Source organism: Cannabis sativa, chromosome 1 (genome assembly GCF_029168945.1).
Source record: "Cannabis sativa cultivar Pink pepper isolate KNU-18-1 chromosome 1, ASM2916894v1, whole genome shotgun sequence".
In the NCBI taxonomy this organism is placed as follows: domain Eukaryota; kingdom Viridiplantae; phylum Streptophyta; class Magnoliopsida; order Rosales; family Cannabaceae; genus Cannabis; species Cannabis sativa.
The window spans coordinates 45,329,802-45,349,267 of NC_083601.1; the positions used below are offsets into that span (position 1 = coordinate 45,329,802).

At 32.1% G+C, this 19,466-nt stretch overlaps 3 protein-coding genes across 4 annotated transcripts; 1 reads left to right on the forward strand and 2 right to left on the reverse strand.

Moving 5' to 3' along the window:
• Window positions 1-600: 600 nt before the first annotated feature.
• LOC115717621 (uncharacterized) lies at window positions 601-1,887 on the reverse strand. The gene has a single exon (XM_030646606.2). The coding sequence runs from the start codon at window positions 1,885-1,887 to the stop codon at window positions 601-603; it is 1,287 nt and encodes a 428-aa protein (XP_030502466.2).
• A 622-nt stretch (window positions 1,888-2,509) lies between these two features.
• Window positions 2,510-7,062, forward strand: LOC115707798 (RNA pseudouridine synthase 6, chloroplastic). 2 transcript variants are annotated; one of them, XM_030635869.2, is made up of 10 exons: window positions 2,510-2,815; window positions 3,256-3,384; window positions 3,503-3,746; window positions 3,818-3,899; window positions 4,254-4,369; window positions 4,595-4,649; window positions 4,874-4,985; window positions 5,269-5,438; window positions 5,877-6,187; window positions 6,611-7,062. In XM_030635869.2, exons 1-9 carry the CDS (start codon window positions 2,779-2,781, stop codon window positions 6,150-6,152), a joined length of 1,221 nt encoding a protein of 406 aa, XP_030491729.2. In that variant the 5' UTR covers window positions 2,510-2,778; the 3' UTR covers window positions 6,153-6,187; window positions 6,611-7,062. The 2 variants fall into 2 exon arrangements, with proteins under 2 accessions (XP_030491729.2, XP_030491728.1); XM_030635868.2 differs by having other exon boundaries at window positions 2,512-2,815; window positions 3,492-3,746.
• Window positions 6,363-10,488, reverse strand: LOC115707797 (beta-glucosidase 46). Its single transcript, XM_030635867.2, has 12 exons — window positions 10,196-10,488; window positions 10,025-10,091; window positions 9,865-9,923; window positions 8,465-8,540; window positions 8,267-8,341; window positions 8,078-8,165; window positions 7,731-7,983; window positions 7,534-7,649; window positions 7,202-7,463; window positions 6,997-7,099; window positions 6,800-6,908; window positions 6,363-6,719 (listed from the first exon to the last, which is right to left on the reverse strand). The coding sequence occupies exons 1-12, from the start codon at window positions 10,367-10,369 to the stop codon at window positions 6,503-6,505; spliced, it is 1,599 nt and encodes a 532-aa protein (XP_030491727.2). The 5' UTR covers window positions 10,370-10,488; the 3' UTR covers window positions 6,363-6,502.
• Between the last annotated feature and the right edge of the window lie 8,978 nt (window positions 10,489-19,466).

A 19,466-nucleotide genomic window follows, 5' to 3' on the forward strand; every position in this document is an offset into this window, starting at 1 on the left:
AAGCAAGCGCTCTGTCTAGTCGGACTTCAACCCAATTATTCGATCCCCTCCCTTTTTCCCAGGTAAATGGATGCCCATGAATTTCGATGTCCACCAAATCACATTGTTGCAGAGCAGTATTGAACCCCGTAATAAGACCTTGAGGGTACGGCCTACCCCCTCTTTTATCCTCTTGTCTTACCACATTGTTGACGTCTCCAATAACACACCACGGTAAATCGGATTGTCTTGCTAAAGTACGCAACAAAGCCCACGTTTCATGCCTTCTACTTCGGATTGGTTCTCCATAAACCCCCGTAAGTCGCCAATTACCAAACTGAGTTGAATGAATAACCAAATCAATATGATTTTTGTTATAGCCCAACAACATGCCATCATCTTTATTCTTCCATAAAAAAGCAACTCCACCCGACAACCCAATAGAGTCAACAGAAAAGACTCCTTCAAAACCCAAAAGATTAGCTAAACTAACCACTTTAGATTTTTGACATTTTATTTCACACAGAAAAATAAAATGAGGTCTCTTTTGAGAAACAATTTCTCTTAGGAATTGAACAGTCCGTTGGTTCCCAAGCCCCCGGCAATTCCAGCTTAAAACATTCATAATGATTGGCGGGCTTGGAAACCAAGGCCCGCCCCAACAAAGTTTTTTGGACTACCCGAAGAGCCCACTGCCACTTTTCCACTATCACACACAACATCCATTTCAGTAAAAATAATGTCTTCATGGGCTTTATTAGTTACCTCTATTTCCTCTTCATTCACCAGCCCACTACCATCAACCAAGCCCATTCTCCTCCTTTTATTATCAATAAAAGTCAGCCCTTCATTTGAATTATTTTCCCCTGGCGCCAACTCACTTTCTTCCCCATTCAATTCCCTTATTTCAAGGGATTTTTCTTTCCCTAAATGTCGTGCATCTCTTAACTCCCCATAAAGATTTTTATCAAAATTGGCATGATTATTGGGTAATAAAGAGTCACCCGGATTTCTAGCGATTGGGATTTGATGATGATCGGCTCCTCTTGTCCCCTGAGACGAACCACCGCCTGAACTGTTACTGGTAAAGGCCCTTGCCGCCGGGATACCAGTTTTCATAGCCAGACCCGACTTCAACCACTTCGATCCATCAGCATAACGTCGTCGTCTAGGAACCGCCCGCAACTCCTCATCATAGCTTTTGACTATTTGATCTCTGGGCGTATCAAACAACCTCTCACAAAACCTCTCGGTGTGGCCGAGGATACCACAAATGTAACAAAAAGTTGGCAAATCCTCATACTTGAAAGAGACATGACAAACCGGCCCCCCTTGTATCTCCAGTTTTTTCTTCTTTTTTAATGGCTTGTCCACACGTATCTTGACTCGAATGCGAAGGTAATCCCTCCAAACACCCAGAAAATTATTCGGATCGGACTTGACAAACCTTCCAATATAGTTACCAATCCCTTGAATGATTCTTTCCGACATAAAACCAGTCACCATGTTGTGTATTTGAACCCACAATTCAAGGTGTGATAACACTACCTGCCTCGGATTTTCCCCTTGTTTCACCCTCTCAAAAATTAATGGCGCTCTATCAAACGTCCATGGGCTTCCTTCAATAACCCTTTCAATGTCCACTTCATGGTAAAATTGAAACAAAAATAAATTCGGCTCTAATTCCTTCACATAAAGTCCCCTTCCTGGTTGCCATAGAGTGGCAATTTTATTTTGCATTGCCTGAAAATCGATGGCACGATTTGTTAAAAACGTTCCCACCAAAAGCCATCTATCGTCTATTTCCGAGGAATCCACAGCAACATTGTCAAAGATCAGTCCTTCCTCATCCTCATCGTCAATCGAAAACGCAGCAGCCATCCTCTCCACTGTATCCCCTTGATCCATTGTGACCAACTAAAATAAACTTGAGACTAACACGACAGAACAAAGTGATCAAAACCAAAACACTGTCAACGAACAAACAACCATGTCAAAAAGACAAGACTAAAAAAAAAAATAGAAAAAATTATAAAATTACAACTAAAAAATTAAAAATTAATAATATTTGAAGGACTAAGTAAAACATAGCTCCATCCCTCATAATTGGCAATATTATTTCACGTGGAACCCTTTCCATGCAAAGCGCAAAATTTAAGTGGAATTTTAACTGTCCAAAAGAATTTTCACCAACTTGATAACATTATTTTTTATTTTTTGAAATTTAGATTGTAATCACTTTGAACTATGCTAAACTATGCTAAAGTTACGATTAATCCAAAACTAGCATTTTTCTTAGTTAATTTATTAGGGTAGGTTTAGTATTATTTTTGGAATAATTTTTTCTTACATCTTAAAATAAAATATATTTATGCATCAAAAATAGTAGAATCATTCAATTGTAGAAAAATCATTTAGTTTATTTTTATGTTAAGTTTGACTAGAGAACGACATGTCGTTGATATTGTGGCTCTCGCATCGAACGGCTGTGATCAAATCACGTTGATTCAATTTGCAACCGAACCCAATCCAAATTCTTGGTTAAACCCCTCAGGAAAGAGTGTTCATTGTTCTCTAAGCCTCCGCCAAATATGAATATGGGGTCAATGAGTTTCGCTTCAATCTTCGCCAACGGTTGCCGTAGTCTAAGCTCCCCTGCTCTCCTCGTTCGTACCTTGGGTCTCACTCATATCTCTCTTGTTGATTACTCTAACAATCTTCTTCCGGTACCTTGGTGTCCCCGGACTCCGACTCCGACTCCAAATAAAAGAGCATTTTCATGTGAAGCTACGAAAACAGATGTTGCCGATCTCAATACCGATTCTTCTGCAAATGGGTACCTTAAATTTTCCAACTTTAAGTGTTTTTCACCAATAGAAAATGGAATTCTATATATATTCTCGTTCTCTCAGTTTTTGGCTCTTTGTTTGTTTGTTTTATTTATTGTTTGGGTTCGTTGGAAGTTAACGTTAATGAATATGTAGCTGACGAAAAGCTTTACAACGTTTAATTTTGAAAGTTTGAACTTTTATTTTTCAATGGGATTCTCCAATTTTCCATATTTGTTCAGTGTGTATTTCAATGCTTCAACATTGCTCCTTTTCACGTTAAAGATCATACATTTATCACCATTGTCTAAGGTACCATTCGTAGTTACAATGCACAGTGGAGCTATGATTATCACACATATTAGATGGATTCTTCTAGCTAATTAATGTATAGTTTTTGTCATATGATTTTTGCTTTGCTAACATTAAAGCTTTAAATTCAAATCAGCTACCCAAAATATGATCGCTTGCTACCTTGTCCCTCGCACAATTTACCTCCAAGAGTTGAACATTTGGTTGTTAGTGAAGGGGGACGTGTTCAGGATTATATATGTAAAGCTCTGGATCTTCCTCCTTTGTAAGTGTTCCTGTTTAGTCATGTTGTATTTTTGTCAATGCTTAAGAATTAATTTCTGTTATAAGAAGTTTGAGTAATTAGTAAAAAAACATTTTTATGGTTTGAAGGTTTGTTGCAGATCTCATCCATTTTGGAGCTGTATTTTATGCCCTGGTATGTCCAAGGCCTCCTCCAACTGCAACACCAGAGCAAGTAAAGTTATTCAAGCAATACACAGCACCTTCAGCTTTGGTAAATAGAACTTCCATCAAAGGTAAAACCGTACGAGAAGCTCAGAAAACTTTCCGGATAACACATGTAGACCAGTTTGTTGAAACTGGAACATACTTGCGCGTACACGTGCATCCAAAGCGTTCTCCAAGGTAGAACACAAGATTTGATGGATTTTGAATCCATTCATTTTTTACTAAGCTCCACTCTTCTTGTTGACCAGGTGCTATGAAATTGACTGGAAATCAAGAATTATAGCTGTGGCTGATTCTTACGTTGTTTTGGACAAACCTGCTGGTACATCAGTATGTAACAATTCCATAACTTTTGTATTATGTTGATGTGACATAAAAGCTCTCTTGGATAAATAATATTGCTGTATGTATTTATGCATCTTTGTAAGTGGCTATAATTGAAAAAAGGAAAGAAAAGTTGGTTGGCAGATACTTAAATTAAGATGCTGTGTTTGCTGTGAATTTATGTAGCAGTAACAAGATTTTGGTTTCTGTTTTGAATGTACAACGAGTTTTTAGCTGGGGTTGTGTGTGTGTATATATATAAATATTTCTGAATTTGTTGATTATAACTTGAACCTTGATGAACTTTGTTATTGTTGTTCGTGTTATTTACACTGAATGATACTATGCACTTTGGGTCAGGTAGGAGGAACCACTGACAACATTGAGGAAACTTGTGCAACCTTTGCAACTCGTGCCTTGGGATTAACAAGCCCATTAAGGACTACACACCAGATTGACAATTGTACAGAAGGATGGTAACTCTTATTTAAGTTGTTGTGATGTGATCTGTTTCTTCTTGGATGATGTTTTAAGATAATTGATCTTATTTAAACCCATTAGGGACTTACACCAGATTGATAATTTTACGGAATGATGGTATAATTCATATTGAAGTTGCTGTCATGTGATGTATTTTTCTTGGTTGGTGTGTCAAGATAATTGAAGGTGTGGAAATAATGCCTATTTTAATTCTCTTGCAGTGTTGTGTTAGCTAGGACCAAAGAGTATTGCTCAGTTTTTCATGGAAAAATCAGAGTAAGTGAATATGGTTTTATTTCTTGCAGTTTTTCCCTTGTAGAGAGGGCATACAACATTAACTCAGTCAGAAGTGACCAATATTGCAATGAATGCAATGCAGAAATAAAAAGCTCATAATTACATGTTACAGGTGTATATGGGTACATAGTCATTTAAGTAACTTGGACCATTTGTCTCAAGGCCAATTGCTTCATAAGGAATTTGTTTTATGTGAATATCAGGAGAAAACGGTCAAGAAGCTTTATCTTGCTCTTGCTGCTGCTCCTTTACCAGTTGGAATAATTACTCACTACATGCGTCCAATTAACATGGCTCCAAGACTTGTCTCAGAAGGTAATCATATCTTATTGATAATGGATGATTAGAAACTTTCTTTTAACTAGGCCTTATTTACTGAACAGCAAGGATGGATATTGTGTTAAATGGAGAAAATGACTTAATTTTTTATTACTTTCCAATTATTTTCATTGCAGATTAGTTAATTTGTTTCTAGTGTAATGTGGTAGTTACAGTCTCTAGGATATTTTCTCTGGAAAGAAATGTGCGGAAAAGTTGCAATATTTTTATCACTGGTTACATATTTAAACTTAAAAAAATCAATCTCTGTTGTTTGCAGAGAAAATTGAAGGGTGGCACATGTGTAAACTTGAGATAATAGAATGCAGAAAGGTTCCCTGGCCAAGTAGTGCCATAAAGGAGAAATATTGCGTTGAAGATTGTTATTGGCCTTCAAAAGATTATGCATATGAATGTAAAATCAACCTTTTGACTGGAAAGACTCATCAGGTTAGAAACAGACTTTTATTTGCTTTTTCCTCCTTTAATATTCAATGTTCACTTTGAGTAGGCGAGTCCATTTTCTGAAAGATCCTGGCAAAATATTAACTCTTGAGTTGCCTTCACTAGTTTGCATGATGGTGATCATGGGGCAGTTCCAAATATTATCATCCTTTAAATATGTTTCTTTTCATATGGTATATCAAACAAAACTATCAGGTTAATTTTTTATCAGTTGCTATTGTATTGTGGATGATACTATAGTAAATTCTGAAATCTAAACATTTTGAAGACTTGATCTTGTCCAGGGTGTAGGAGTTTGCAAGAAAACTGAAAAAAAAAAACGAGGTGTAGGAATTATTATCTCACTCACAGGACTGTATGTATTACTGTTTGTTGGACAAGACTTATGAGTTTGCCTTGGAAATGATAATTTTTCTGATGCAGATTCGAGCACAGTTAACGGCCTGTGGGGCACCAATATTAGGTGATTCAGCATACATGCCAGCTGCACTTGCGGAGATAACCAGTCCAGGAGTGAACCCATTTGGAAAGCATAGGAAAAATCGGTCAATCGAGGATATAAAAGAAACGGATATTACAGAGTGGATTGCACAACATGGAAAGGAACCTAGTGTTGGTATTGGTCTTCAAGCATGTCAGATATCTTGGGATGATGGGAAACATATGTACGAGGCTGGAATCCCGTGGTGGAGATGTTAAGAAGGTTAAAACAGAGGATAAGGATTGACTGCAAGGTCTGGTAACTTCTTATGCTAAAGTTGATCAATTTGTATGCCATCATCTGATCGCATATTCTCATCTTTATGTAGCTTATTCATTTGCTAGCAAGTTATTCTTTGAGCTATCATCATATTTCATTTACGAGATTAGCAAGCCCTGTAAGCTGGAGAACTATGTTACTTCTTGTAATACTGGAAAATCAAACATAGAGTGACTTTCATATAGGATAAACTGCATAGTCATTTCATTTATACAAACAAATATGTAATGAAATTTTCTAATACTTCTCTCCATGATATAAAAAAAGTTGGAAGAAAGATGTGAATTCCTTAGTATTGGAAGCCTTTTCCATCATGTTGTGGTATTATGGATTTTCCCTTTTGCTTTTTAATGAATTTCTTGTACCAAGTTGCTGATAGTTTTTTGCTTCTCTTCAGAGTGGCATAATCTACATGGTGAAGTCCAAACCTTACTGTATATCCATATTTCCACTCAAAATTATCGAGCAAAGACCAGGCGAAGTAGCCTCTCACATCTGCTCCATTTCTAAATACAGAGAAAACATGTCATTAAAATCCATTAACACTGACTCAAGAACAGAAATAATTGCAGTTAACAGTGGCTACCTCACTGCTTTCAACAGAGCATCTAAATAGTCAGCCATATATTTCACTCTGTAGTCATCATGTAGAGATTCTTTGGTATTGTTATCAAGATTGTCAACGAAACCATAACCTACAAGAGCCACAATAATTCTCATCAGAATTATCTCCCTGAACTGAAGATGAGTACATATATCTTCCATGTTCAAGTCTATGCTTACCATTTTCTGTAATGAACATTGGTGTGTTATTGTATCTTTTCATTACATAAGTAACAATTTTCTCCATTCCTTGTGGGTAGACATTCATCCAATCAACTGCAGCCTGCACAATCAAAGGAAGTTACATTTTCTTGTTCAGAGACTTTAAGGTTAATTGGTAAACTTGTAGGAATAATATTGCTATAAGATCAATATTTTTACATACAGGCACAGATTCTCCAATGGGGACTCCATTTCTTTCTGAACTTTGCCGGTACAGACCTTCAGTCCAGGAGACACCAAATCCAGGTTCACAAGATGAATCGATACAGTCCTGGACATAGTAAGTGCTGTAGTGATTGATGCCTATAAAATCCAATGCCATATTCAGTTTCTCCTTGTCATCACTTGAAAATTTAGGCAAGACAGATCCCACAATGTCTTCCATCTCAGCTGGATATTTACCATATATGATTGGGTCCAGAAACCTGCAGCAAACTTAACTTTGGTTTACTATTCTTTTGCTTACTATTCTTATCAAGAAATAGATAAGCTAACCAGTTCAATGTGAAGGAATGAGCTCTTTCAGCTGCTGCCTTGTCTGCCATGGAGTTGGTCAAAGCTTCATACCACATTGCTTGCAAGACAATCCCAATACTACCTCTCTGTTCTTTCTGTAAAATCCCAAGAATACATTATATTATATGCTGTGAGAACTTCACCTTCCCAAAACTTGTGCATGATCAGTTGGTTACCTGGTATTTGGTCCTGTAAACATGAACAGCGGTTGCATGGGATAAGATCATGTTATGTGCTGCTATAAAGGGCTCTCTCTCTGAATCTCCATTTGAACAGTTTCCAAAGTGGCTTGAGCATCGACATGGTGGAAATGTACCTAAGCGGTAACCCCATATAGCTTGGACGTTTGGCTCATTAAAAGTTGCCCAATACTTAACCCGATTGCCAAAGTGTTTGAAACATGTCTCAGCAAAGTAGGCGAAATCATTTCTGGACATTGTAAATTATCAGACCATGCATATCATATGTGGTAATTGATTCATTAATTCGTGTGTATAGTAATGAAAATGAGTGAGATTCTTACTGTGATTTTGGACTAAGCCAACCTCCATATCTATCCTCAAGCTCTTGGGGAATATCATAATGTGTCAATGTTACAAATGGCTCAATTCCTGTGAGTACAATATTTTTTTTCTTTCACATTTGGTGGTAATCATTTAACCATAACATAATAAGATTTGGTACATATATAATACAATGAGAAGATACATACCTTTAAGTAGTAGAGCATCGATTAGGTTGTTGTAAAAGTTAACTCCTTCTGGATTGACACCACCATATATTCCTTCTGTAATCACAAAATGGACATCGTTTTCAAAATCAATATATAATAAAATGAGCATGCTATTCAATAAAGTGGTACGGTACTACGTATATATAGAAATTAAAAGAAGAAGAAAAAAAAACATACTAGGCAAGATTCTGGTCCATGAAATGGAGAATCGATAGCTGTTAACTCCAAGGGACGACATAATTTTTACATCTTCCTATTTTGAACATCAAAAGGTACTAAATTATAGATAAAAATAACGCAAATTATGTATAATCGTAAAAAAGTGACACTATATATTTGTGTATGAATATAAGGCCAACTCTAATAGAATCAGAGATGCCTATATTAGTGCTTGTTACTAAGTGAGGACAGATCGAGTCATAAAATAATATTTATGGAGAGAAGATAAGAAAGAGTGTTCACTATTAGCACAAGTGCCACGAATTTCTTTTTCTCTATTAATGCTGTGAGATTTGAAGTTTCTCAATATATATTTTTTAAATAATTTAAATATTAGGGCTGGTGACCTACCTCATAAACACATCTATTTCATAATTAATTCTTTCAACCTCAAAAAACATAACATATATTTCATAGTAGGAGTGATCATGGATGGCTCACATATGTTTTAATTTATTAATTAGTGGCAAATCACAGCAAATCACAATAGTGGCGACAGCTAGAAAGACCCCAATTATTACGGTCGAGTACAGTGAGTTCATTTTTAATTTGTTCTTTATTTTACCTTTTCCATAACTAAAAACCCTTTAGTCAACTTAACTATAGTCTATATTTATGTTTCCTACTTGTTCCCTACACCGATTCTATCTCCTATTTGGTCTCTCTCCCGGAGGATTGGTTCAAAATGAACTGTAATGTTGAAATTGGTTGTGATATAATATGGGTGGTGGCTTTGGCTAGGGACCACCAGGAGTTGTTTTTGTGGATAGCTACCAACATGCTCAATTTCTCAGATTCTCTCATTAGGAAAGCTGCGGCGTGTATGTTACTATGGAATCAGCAGTCTACTAGAAACATCATTTTGTGTTAACAGAGAGTGACACTCAAAAGCGATTATCAACGCTTTAAAGGAAACATGTTCCCTTTGGAGTATTACTAACTATGTACTACAATGTAAACAACTCTTTAATTTGTTTTGCACCTGTAATTTTTCTTTTATTTCTAAAATGTGTAATTTTGCGATCCATAACGTGACTAAGTGGGCTCTCGCTTATAATGTTACTGGTATGGTTAATCCCTCATATATACCTGATAACATTTTATGTAATAACCGTGAAATTTAAACTTTTCTATTGTTTAATATATTTATGCAGCTTTTTCAAAAAAAAAAATAATAATTGCTAAAAGGTAATACCTAGCAGACTCTCAGAGTCAAAATAAGAAAATATCTCTAACTAGGCATCACTTATAGAAAGTGATAAATACCAGTAGTGCTCAATATTTTATTTAACGGTTGTAGAAGTGAACGTTATACGTGTATATATATATCTAAAAGCTTTTCTACATAGTATACATACCAGATAACGATGATAATGGTCCACGGCTATATCACCATTGCTTCCATCGATTATGTTACCTGCAATATTATTTATATGAATACATTATATTAGTCATGATAAACAATATTAATTAATCTAATTTCTTGTCATAAAAATAATATGCAGTTGATTTTTTTACCTGGTATGTGTGTATAAACATCCCAATTATTTAACCCTTTACCATCGGTTAAGTAAGCGCCTTCATACTACAATCAAGAGTCAAATAAATATATATATATTAAGTGCACACATATATATTGTATATATATATATATACTTTATTTGTATATTAACCAGAAAAAGGAGAAACCTGGTAAGCAGAAGAAGCAGTGCCAAACAGAAAATTAGGGGGTAATGGAGAATTAATATTGCTGATAATAAGATCATCACATAATATGAAGGGCAATGATGATATTGATATTAGAAGTAGTATGATCTCCAAGACCAATAATACAACATTTTGAAGCCTATGATGAAATCCCATATCTTAAAATGAAAAAAATGGTCAACTACTGTTTTTCTTGTATGATATATATATGCATGGGCTCTATATATATGTATACTAAAAGGGAAACATTAATAAGAGAAATAAAAGCAATTTTAGTAGTGAGGCAATTAATTAATGTAATTATAACTTTAATGCATGTCACTTCATCACCTTCCATCGATCGTTTTCGTTCTATTTCTTTATTTTTTTTTATCCCATATGCCCTAACCACTACCACCCTCTTTTCGTGAATTATCAGCAATGGGATATGCTTTGACAAATTTTTTTTATATGTAAAAAAATCATCACTGATATATATGTATTATATTATGTGTGTCTTTATCCTCCACAAACGTTTTTTAATTAAATAATTATGAAAATATTAATAAAAAGTATTAGATGCCTAAAGTCTATAACTTGCAAGTTAAACGTTTGTGAGGGGTTAATAATTATTTGTTTATTTTTTATTTTTTTAATTTGATCAAAAACTACATACAAAATGTAAAGGTAAAGAAAATATATTAGCACACCAAATAATTATGATATTATTAAAAAAAATATTAAAATAAAATATGCCTAATATTTGATAATAAAAAACTTATTTTTGAAATCTTTCTGTCAGCATTTGATCTAAAAATATATATAGTTATGTTCAACTGTTGAAGAAAGTTATATGCTATTCAAAAACAAGTTAGAGTTGTCTCCTGCTCTCTTTCTAAAACTCATGAGTATTGGAAGAAGACAAACCAAAGAAAAAAAATAACATTAAGATAAAAAATGAAAAAATAAAAATCATTTATCACACTAATGATAAATATAACATTAGAATAAAATAAATTTAATGGTGAAAGAAAAAATTTCCAACCAAATAGAAAAGTAGCACTGACTAGTGGATAATAACCTAAAAACAAAATATCATATTACATTTTTTCTTCTTGAAACTAGAATTTTTTTTTTTTTTTTGCTAGAAACAAATACTACTTTTCTAAGAAAATGACTAAGTCTGAAAAACAAGTAGCAAATACAGGAGATATATTTCTTGATTCCAAAAGTGTTCTATCATCTTATTTGACATATGATGATCTCACTGCCTCTGTTGTCTTGTCACAACCGAAGAGATAAATACCATTTAGTTTTTCTTAGACATAATTCACAGTACCTTGTCGTAGTGGGAGAGTTTCTAGGAACTCACCTTCTTATGACTTGGGAGACACTAGTGATTAAAATCCATTGTGAGTTTAAACAAGTAATGGATTGTTAGGACAAGAAACTAAGAAGAAAGCCAATAGAACTATGGTTTAATCCATTCACATGGAGTAACCTTAAGTTTTCTATTACAAGGACATAAAAGGAAATTTTCGTTTATAAGTCTATTCAATGGACTTAACAAAACTTCCTGTTCCTAGTATTATAGGTTTGAGTTTATCTAAACCTATGGCTTGTGGTATACCTGGTAATTACTTACTCTAATGCAAGCAACTTACTTTAGTAAGATGCTGAAGCATTTTCTTTCTAATGGCAATCTATAGAAGCTTCACAACTTCTTAGGTATAGATTTTATTTATCTAAGGAAAAGTCTCAACTATTCCAGAAAAGATAAAGCCATGAAAGAATTTCTTATATCAACAGTGAGAGGTCTTAGATATGCTTTTGTATGCCTTAGACCAGACACCTGCTGTTGAGTGGGAGTAATGAGTAGGTATCAGATTAATCCAGGAGAAGAACATTGGAAGACAATCAAGTAAATCCTAAGATTAAGAAGAGGAACTATATGATAGTCTATAAGGGTGTGTTTAAAACTCTTAGACTACACCATATCAGATTTCAAAATTTGCCTTTGTGCTAGTAAATCTTTACGATAAGATGGTGGTTACTCCGGGGTGGAATAGTGATTTTGGAGAAGTCTAAAAACCTATACGAAGTCTCTAGGTCTACCAGAGAGACCGAATGTTAAAGCTGCAGGAAAGGTACTTATTCAGTCTAAGGAAAGTTCTATACATCTTTGGCACCATTCCAAATTGCCTTAAACTACTAGTGTTAATTTCCTGATTAACCAAAAGTAGTTGCCAAAGATATAGAATCCAGTATCCCAAGAGAGTAGACATATAGAGAGGAATTTCACATTATCAATGATTTTGTGATTAAGGAAGAGTAATGGTGGAGAAAAGGTTGTGTTTAATTCAACCTTTCAGATCCTATTACGAGGAGTTTACTACTACTACACTTGATTTGTATATCGAGGTGTTGAGATTATTTGAAACGCACTTTTTGTTTTATATTAGTGCAAGTGGGAGTTTGTTGGGTTTTATGCCCTAAATAAAACTCATTTCAATATAATCAGATTTACTTATTAATATAGATCGTAAATAACATTTAATGTTGCATGGTTCACATGATTTATTTCATGATTATATGTACATAATGTATAAATTCATACGAAACCCTTTTCACATACTTGATCCCGTTTATTGTGCCGTCAACACATTGGAAAGTAAACATGACTATGTGAATAAAGTTTCCTAGATTTATCGGACATAGGGTTTTGCCGATATGATAATCTACAACGAGTTTACTTGCATTTGGAGAAGTGCTATGTTCTTTCCAGAGCATTGGTTAAAGTAAAGCTCAGGTTGGATGCATGGAGTATGCATCGGAAGGGACCGATATTGAACTTTGACTTAGATTTATTAAACTTACCGTAATATCTATTCAAGTCAATATCGCCTAGTTGATCCTAGATCAAATGTTCTTAATCCTGTTATGATTAGGCTCAATCTTGAAAGGCTATTCGTGTTCTTTGATTTGTTAGTTAAGCCTACTTTTAGGTCAGGGTGATACGTACATTTTGGGAACACGGTAGTGCAATTGAGTGGGAGCGCTAGCATAAACATGGAATCTATAGCTTATCCGGCGAATAGTAAGCAAAGGATGATCTCCTTCGAGCTTGACCAAACGAACATAAATGGTGGAGTACTCATTTCACATAAGCCGAAATATCATTTATACGGGGTCAAGTGTTTTAAGGAATAAATACATTGTAGGGTGTAACGGTAATTTAATCCCTTTACAAAGGTGTAGATCATTCATATAGAGGATCATTGATCACATTAGGATTATAACAATGGATAACTAATGATGTGTCTATATGGTGGAACATATAGAGCATTCTATATACTGAGAGTGCAATTCTAAGTTCTATGCGTGGATTCAACGAAGAATTAATAAGTTAGTGAATTTTAGTGCTAAATTCTTGATCTACTTATTGGAAGCTCGGCTATATAGACCCATGGTCCCCCCACTAGTTGAGATAATATTGCTTGTAAGACTCATGTAATTGGTTTTGATTAATCAATTATAATTCTCAAATTAGACTATGTCTATTTGTGAATTTTTCACTAAGTAAGGGCGAAATTGTAAAGAAAGAGTTTATAGGGGCATATTTGTTAATTATGATACTTTGTATGGTTCAATTAATAAATATGATAAATGACAATATTATTTAATAATTATTTATAGTTATTAAATAGTTAGAATTGGCATTTAAATGGTTGAATTAGGAAATCGGTATTTTTGAGAAAATCAGATACAAAAGGTGTTAAAATTGCAAAATTGCAAAAAGCAAGGCCCAATCCACTAAGTGTAGGGCCAGCCACTTTTGTAGGAAATTTAAACTGATTTTTTCATTATTTTAATGCCAAATAATTCAAACCTAACCCTAGTGGAATGCTATAAATAGATAGTGAAGGCTTCAGGAAATTTACACTTAAATTTCTACACTTCTGATTCAGAAAAAACTGAGCCTTCTCTCTCCCTATCTTTAGCTAACCACTCTCTCTCTTCTTCCTTGATAATTTCGAAATCCTTAGTGTATGAGTAGTGCCCACACACATCAAGTGATACCTCAATCATAGTGAGGAAGATCGTGAAGAAAGATCATCAGCAAAGGAGTTTCAGCATCAAAGATTCAGAGAAAGAGATCCAGGTTCAGATATTGATAATGCTCTGCTACAGAAAGGAATCAAGGGCTAGATATCTGAACGGAAGGAGTCATATTATTCCGCTGCACCCAATGTAAGGTTTCTTAACTTTATATGTGTTTAATTTATCGTTTTAGAAAGTTCTTATTTAGGATGTTAATAAACATACTTGTGAGTAGATCTAAGATCCTGGTAAAATAATTTCCAACAACTGGCCTCAGAGCCATGGTAATTGATTTACTTGCAAGAAATTTGGACTTTAAAACGATTGTTTGTATGTTCTTTGGATGGTATCATGTTGTATTGAGTGTTATTTAATGATTGATTGATGTTTGTGAAATTTTCGTGAAAAATAATTGCGATTTTATCTCTGGAATTATTTTTATTGGATAGTATGAAAAAAATTAAGCAAGTTAGCCTTTTACAGAACTCAATTTGGATTTTATTTGAATTAGTTATGATTTTTTGAAGATTTGACAAAATCGAGGCTGTGCTGATAGTTTCCTGGGATCGCAGAACTGTCCGTACAGTTTCGAATTTTTCCTTTTTTCTTCAATTTTTCATACTTTTTCATGGAATTAGCTTCCAATTTTTTGTATTGTTTTGTATATATACTATTACTATTCCTAATTCAATTCTAATTATCATTTTGAATTAATTTTAAATTTTTTTTTAATTTAATTCAAGATATTAGTGTAATTTGAATTTGAATAGAATTAGTATTTATCTTTTTGCTTAAAAATCTATCTTATTTTTAAATTTGATTATATTTTTTTTAAATTTAAGGTCAGATTTTATAAGATATTTATAATATCTTTTAAGATATTTTAAAAATATCTTATCTTTTAAGATATTTTTTTAATAATATCTTATCTTTTAAGATTTTTTTTAAATCTTTTTAGATATTTTGACCTTATTTAAATTTAAAATAAGATATTTATAATCATGTAATTTTAAATAGATGTAAGATATTTTGCTAATTTTTTAAATTTTGTTATTTTATTTATTTAAATTACATTTAAAATTTGAAAAAGATATTTATTTATCTTTTCTAATTTTTTATTTAATTTTTATTTATAAAATAACATTTAAAATTTAAAAGTAGTTAGCAAATTTTTGAAATGATATTTAGGTTGGTTGAAACCTAATTTTTCAAAAATTGTAGGTTTAATTTTAAATTAAATTTTTTTAAAAATTTCGAATTTTTCGAATTTTTTTTTATTATTTAATTAATTATTTTCGAAATTAATAATTTAATTTAGAATTAAATAAATCCTACATCCAACTATCCAGCTAACCCTGTTGCAGGAGTATGTGTTTTAGTTTGTTTGTAAGTTTTTAAAACCTATTATTACTTGATTGCAAATAGCCATGGTTACTTTTTGCCAGATCTAATGATCTGATGGCTCCCTTAGTCAAGATAATAATTTGTAACAGGTATAATTTACAATCTTCTTTCATCTGTGTATGACCTAGCAACATGATAGGATCCATCCAAAGTGTGCCTGTGTGAGCCTATGTGTTTAATTTTATTATAGATGCATATAGGTTAATGTTGCTAAAATAAATTATCATAGTTTTTGATAGAATTTATTTAGGCCCATTTAGTTTTTGGGCCTATTCAATTAATAACAGTTGTTCTTATTAAGGTTAAATTCCTCTCTTTTGGGCCTTGTGTGAGAGTTGGGAGCCATAGAAGTGGGTACGACATACTGAACCCAGCACCCCCTCACACAAACCACCCCAATTGTGAAGGCCCATTTGCCTGATTTGAATGACTGTACTAGGTTAATTACACTAGTTTAACCTAATTAAAATTGATTAGCAACATAATTAATTTCATTTATTTTGAAATTAATTTAAGAAAAATATAGTTTAGGGAATTTTATATTCTAAGCTAAACTATATGTATTTTCTTGTATTTAATTAAATATAGAATTATAACCATCTAGATTCTTTCTGGAACTTAATTTAAATTTTTCATTAAATATTCCTATTTAAGTTGATATTTAGTTATCTTCAACTAACCAACTTAAATCTGAATATCTTTTGAATTCAAAATTTCAAAATTAAGTTGAGGAATTTTAGGCATTGGTTATTAAGATTCTTTAGATATTTTTTAAGTTAATATCTTTTCGAATATTAACTTAAAATGGAATATTTTCAAATTAAGTGGTTACAACTTAATTTTTGATATTTAATTAAATTTAAATTTGAAAAATATTTAGGTTCTAGATTTTTTCTAGTACAACTTAAATTAGATATTTTTTCAAATTTTGTGGAAAAGATACTTAGTCAAATAAGATATTTTCTAGATAGTTATTTCTAGACTACTTATTATTTCTAATATTAAAAAGGAAAATATTATAAATTGTGAAATTAATTATTTAATTAATTTTGGTACAATTTATTTTAAGTATATTTTTCCTAGTATTAAACTAGAAATTAATAATTAAGTATTCTCTACACTTAATTATTTATTTCTTGAATTTAATACATTTAATTAATTTGAAAATTAAATATCTAAGTTGATTTAATCATCATACTTAAATATTTCTTTTTCATGACATTTAATTAAATAGAAAATTATTTTTAGTTGAAATTTAATTTTTCAACTAAATTTAAATAATTTTCAAAATATATTTTTTTTCTTTATTTTATTAATCAATTTTCGAAATTGCATTTCTTAAATGCTAGAATTTCGAATTTTATCTTGAAAAATAGATTAAGTTGTAAATTAATTATTTATTTTAATTAATTCTTGGATCAACTTAAATCAATGATTTTTTCATTTATTGATTAATTTAAAATAAATTGAATTAAAGTATATTATTAGAAATTGAATTAATTAGTCAAAGAAAAATCTAGATAGATGATATTTTTGCTTGAAGTATTTTTCTAGTGTATTTAATTAAATAGAAAATTAATATTTAAGTTGATTTTCATCATCATACTTAAATATTTGAAATTTTTCTTATATATTTAATTAAATAGGAAAATTATTACTAAAATGGAAATAATTCATGTTATTTTCATAACCATCTAAGTAAAATTTATAAATATTAAATTAAAATTTATATTTAGAATTTTTCATTCTAAATTGAAAATTTTAATTAAATAAATATATTTTTAAAATAAATAGAATAAATAAAGAGAATCAAAGAAAATACAACTCGTTTTAAATAATGAGCTTGATTATTATTAAGACATTCGATCTCCATTGTGGGTTTTACACCGCGTTTGTTTTAGTGAGTAATCCTCCCTAATGGAGGAACATTCATTAGCAATTTCGCACCGTTTAACCTCGCATGATAAGTAGTTTGTAAGTGTTTTGTATGGTATGGATCACCCTAATGGTGGCGACCATACTTGACTTGCAAATTATGAAACAATGGTGGAAGCTCATAAGATAGAATTGCCTTGACTCTCGCCTAAACGGGACAACGCTGAATTCCAATCTTGATCGAATAAAAGGTTGCTAGAATGTTTAACATTTTAGACGAGCTGACAACTCTATTCAATGAATGGTAGCTTTGACTCTCGCCTAAACGGGACACTGATATCAGTTTGTTGAAAACCTTGGAAATTATTTAGGATTGTAAGTTTTAGTATTTTCACTTGTCATTCCTACTTGCTATATGCTTATAATTTCTGAATTGTGTATGAATTTATATTGAACCATGTTTTTTTTTCTGTTATTAAGTTGTAGTTTAATTTCGAATCTTCATTGTTGGTCTAATTTGGCTTGTTTATCTAATGAGATAAATCCCTAGTGGATTTTCACCATTAGACATACATAATAGTGTAAGATCTCGAAAGATAAATATTGTATATACGACATCTAGCTGTTCATCAATTGATGACACCTTAGACTAGTATTTTTACGATATGAAACAAGAAGATTATATAAATAAGATTACTTTGACTTTCGCTAATCGAAGCGTCGTTGGATTCTTATTTATAAACGAAATTATCCTAATTCCTCTTAGCTTATTCATTTCGAATTAGCTCAATAATATATCATTGGATGAATGGTCTATAAATCATTTCATGTCAATATATTTTCTCTTAAGAAATTAAATGACGCATATGATTATAATCCCGAAATTCTATTCCCAATTGATATAAATCCTCAATCTTAGAATCTCCTACTTGTATGGGCAAATCTGACTTAGAGTTTGTATTAGTAGTGCTGGTCCAAGATAGAATTACTCATAATATTTGGTATAAATTTAAGTCTTTGACTTTAATTTTAGATTCCAAATAGAAATTTTCTTATATTTCTAATTCCAGAATACAATACAGTTACACTTTCTCAAGTGTTTAATATCCATCTTCTATTAATGGATTAAAACTGTATGGAATATGAGTTAGGTATTCTGTGACCAGGATCCACTTGCAGTATTCTAAGAACTATTTGATGTAACTAAACCTATGTCATCAAAAGACACTACCACATTTTTTTTTAATCTATGGCATTTGTATCTTGTTCATAGTGGATTTGACAAGATCAATCTCTGCAAAGAGTTAATATGCCTATATCCAGTGAAAGTAAGTTCATCTCATTCGCAGATGGATGCACATTCATGGGTGGATATGAGTCTTTCGTTGTATTCTTAAAACGATAACTCTAGATTATACCTTATGCAAAGAAATTTGAAATGTTTGAAAATTTTCATTAATTTCTAGCAATGGTTAAAACCATTAAGGTAAGTGGTTAAAGATCTTGCGAACTGATAGGGGTGGAGAAATAGTTAGTAGATATGCAGTTCAAAGATCATTAAATTGATTTTCGAATTATATCCAAACTTACCTCCCCAGAAATTTCGAGTTGCATGTTAATGATTAGTTACTAGTCGTTGCCTAATTCCTTCTATGGTAATACAATTTCAGAATGATGTAATGGTTGTATACTTAATGTAAATCATTACTAGATTCATGGATGACCTAATCAAAATCTTAAGAAAAGCTAGAACTGTTAACCATGGTTTGTTAGCTATTCTAAGTGATTAGGGGTGGATCATCCCATTGTCAATAGATAAGAAAGTGTTTGTTCAAACAAATACTACTTTTCTAAGAAAATGACTAAGTCTGAAAAACAAGTAGCAAATACAGGA

What these genes read in the sequence shown, in the direction of transcription:
- LOC115707797 (XM_030635867.2), bottom strand. Translation starts at nt 10,369, where the DNA reads ATGGGATTTCATCATAGGCTTCAAAATGTTGTATTATTGGTCTTGGAG. An exon ending in CTGCTTCTTCTGCTTACCAG is followed by an intron (nt 10,092 to 10,195) that starts GTTTCTCCTTTT and finishes TCTTGATTGTAG; the next exon opens with TATGAAGGCGCTTACTTAAC. An exon ending in TGGCTTAGTCCAAAATCACA is followed by an intron (nt 7,984 to 8,077) that starts GTAAGAATCTCA and finishes TACAATGTCCAG; the next exon opens with AAATGATTTCGCCTACTTTG.
- LOC115717621 (XM_030646606.2), bottom strand. Translation starts at nt 1,887, where the DNA reads ATGGATCAAGGGGATACAGTGGAGAGGATGGCTGCTGCGTTTTCGATT.
- LOC115707798 (XM_030635868.2), top strand. Translation starts at nt 2,571, where the DNA reads ATGAATATGGGGTCAATGAGTTTCGCTTCAATCTTCGCCAACGGTTGC. An exon ending in GCTCTGGATCTTCCTCCTTT is followed by an intron (nt 3,385 to 3,491) that starts GTAAGTGTTCCT and finishes TATGGTTTGAAG; the next exon opens with GTTTGTTGCAGATCTCATCC. An exon ending in GACAATTGTACAGAAGGATG is followed by an intron (nt 4,370 to 4,594) that starts GTAACTCTTATT and finishes ATTCTCTTGCAG; the next exon opens with TGTTGTGTTAGCTAGGACCA.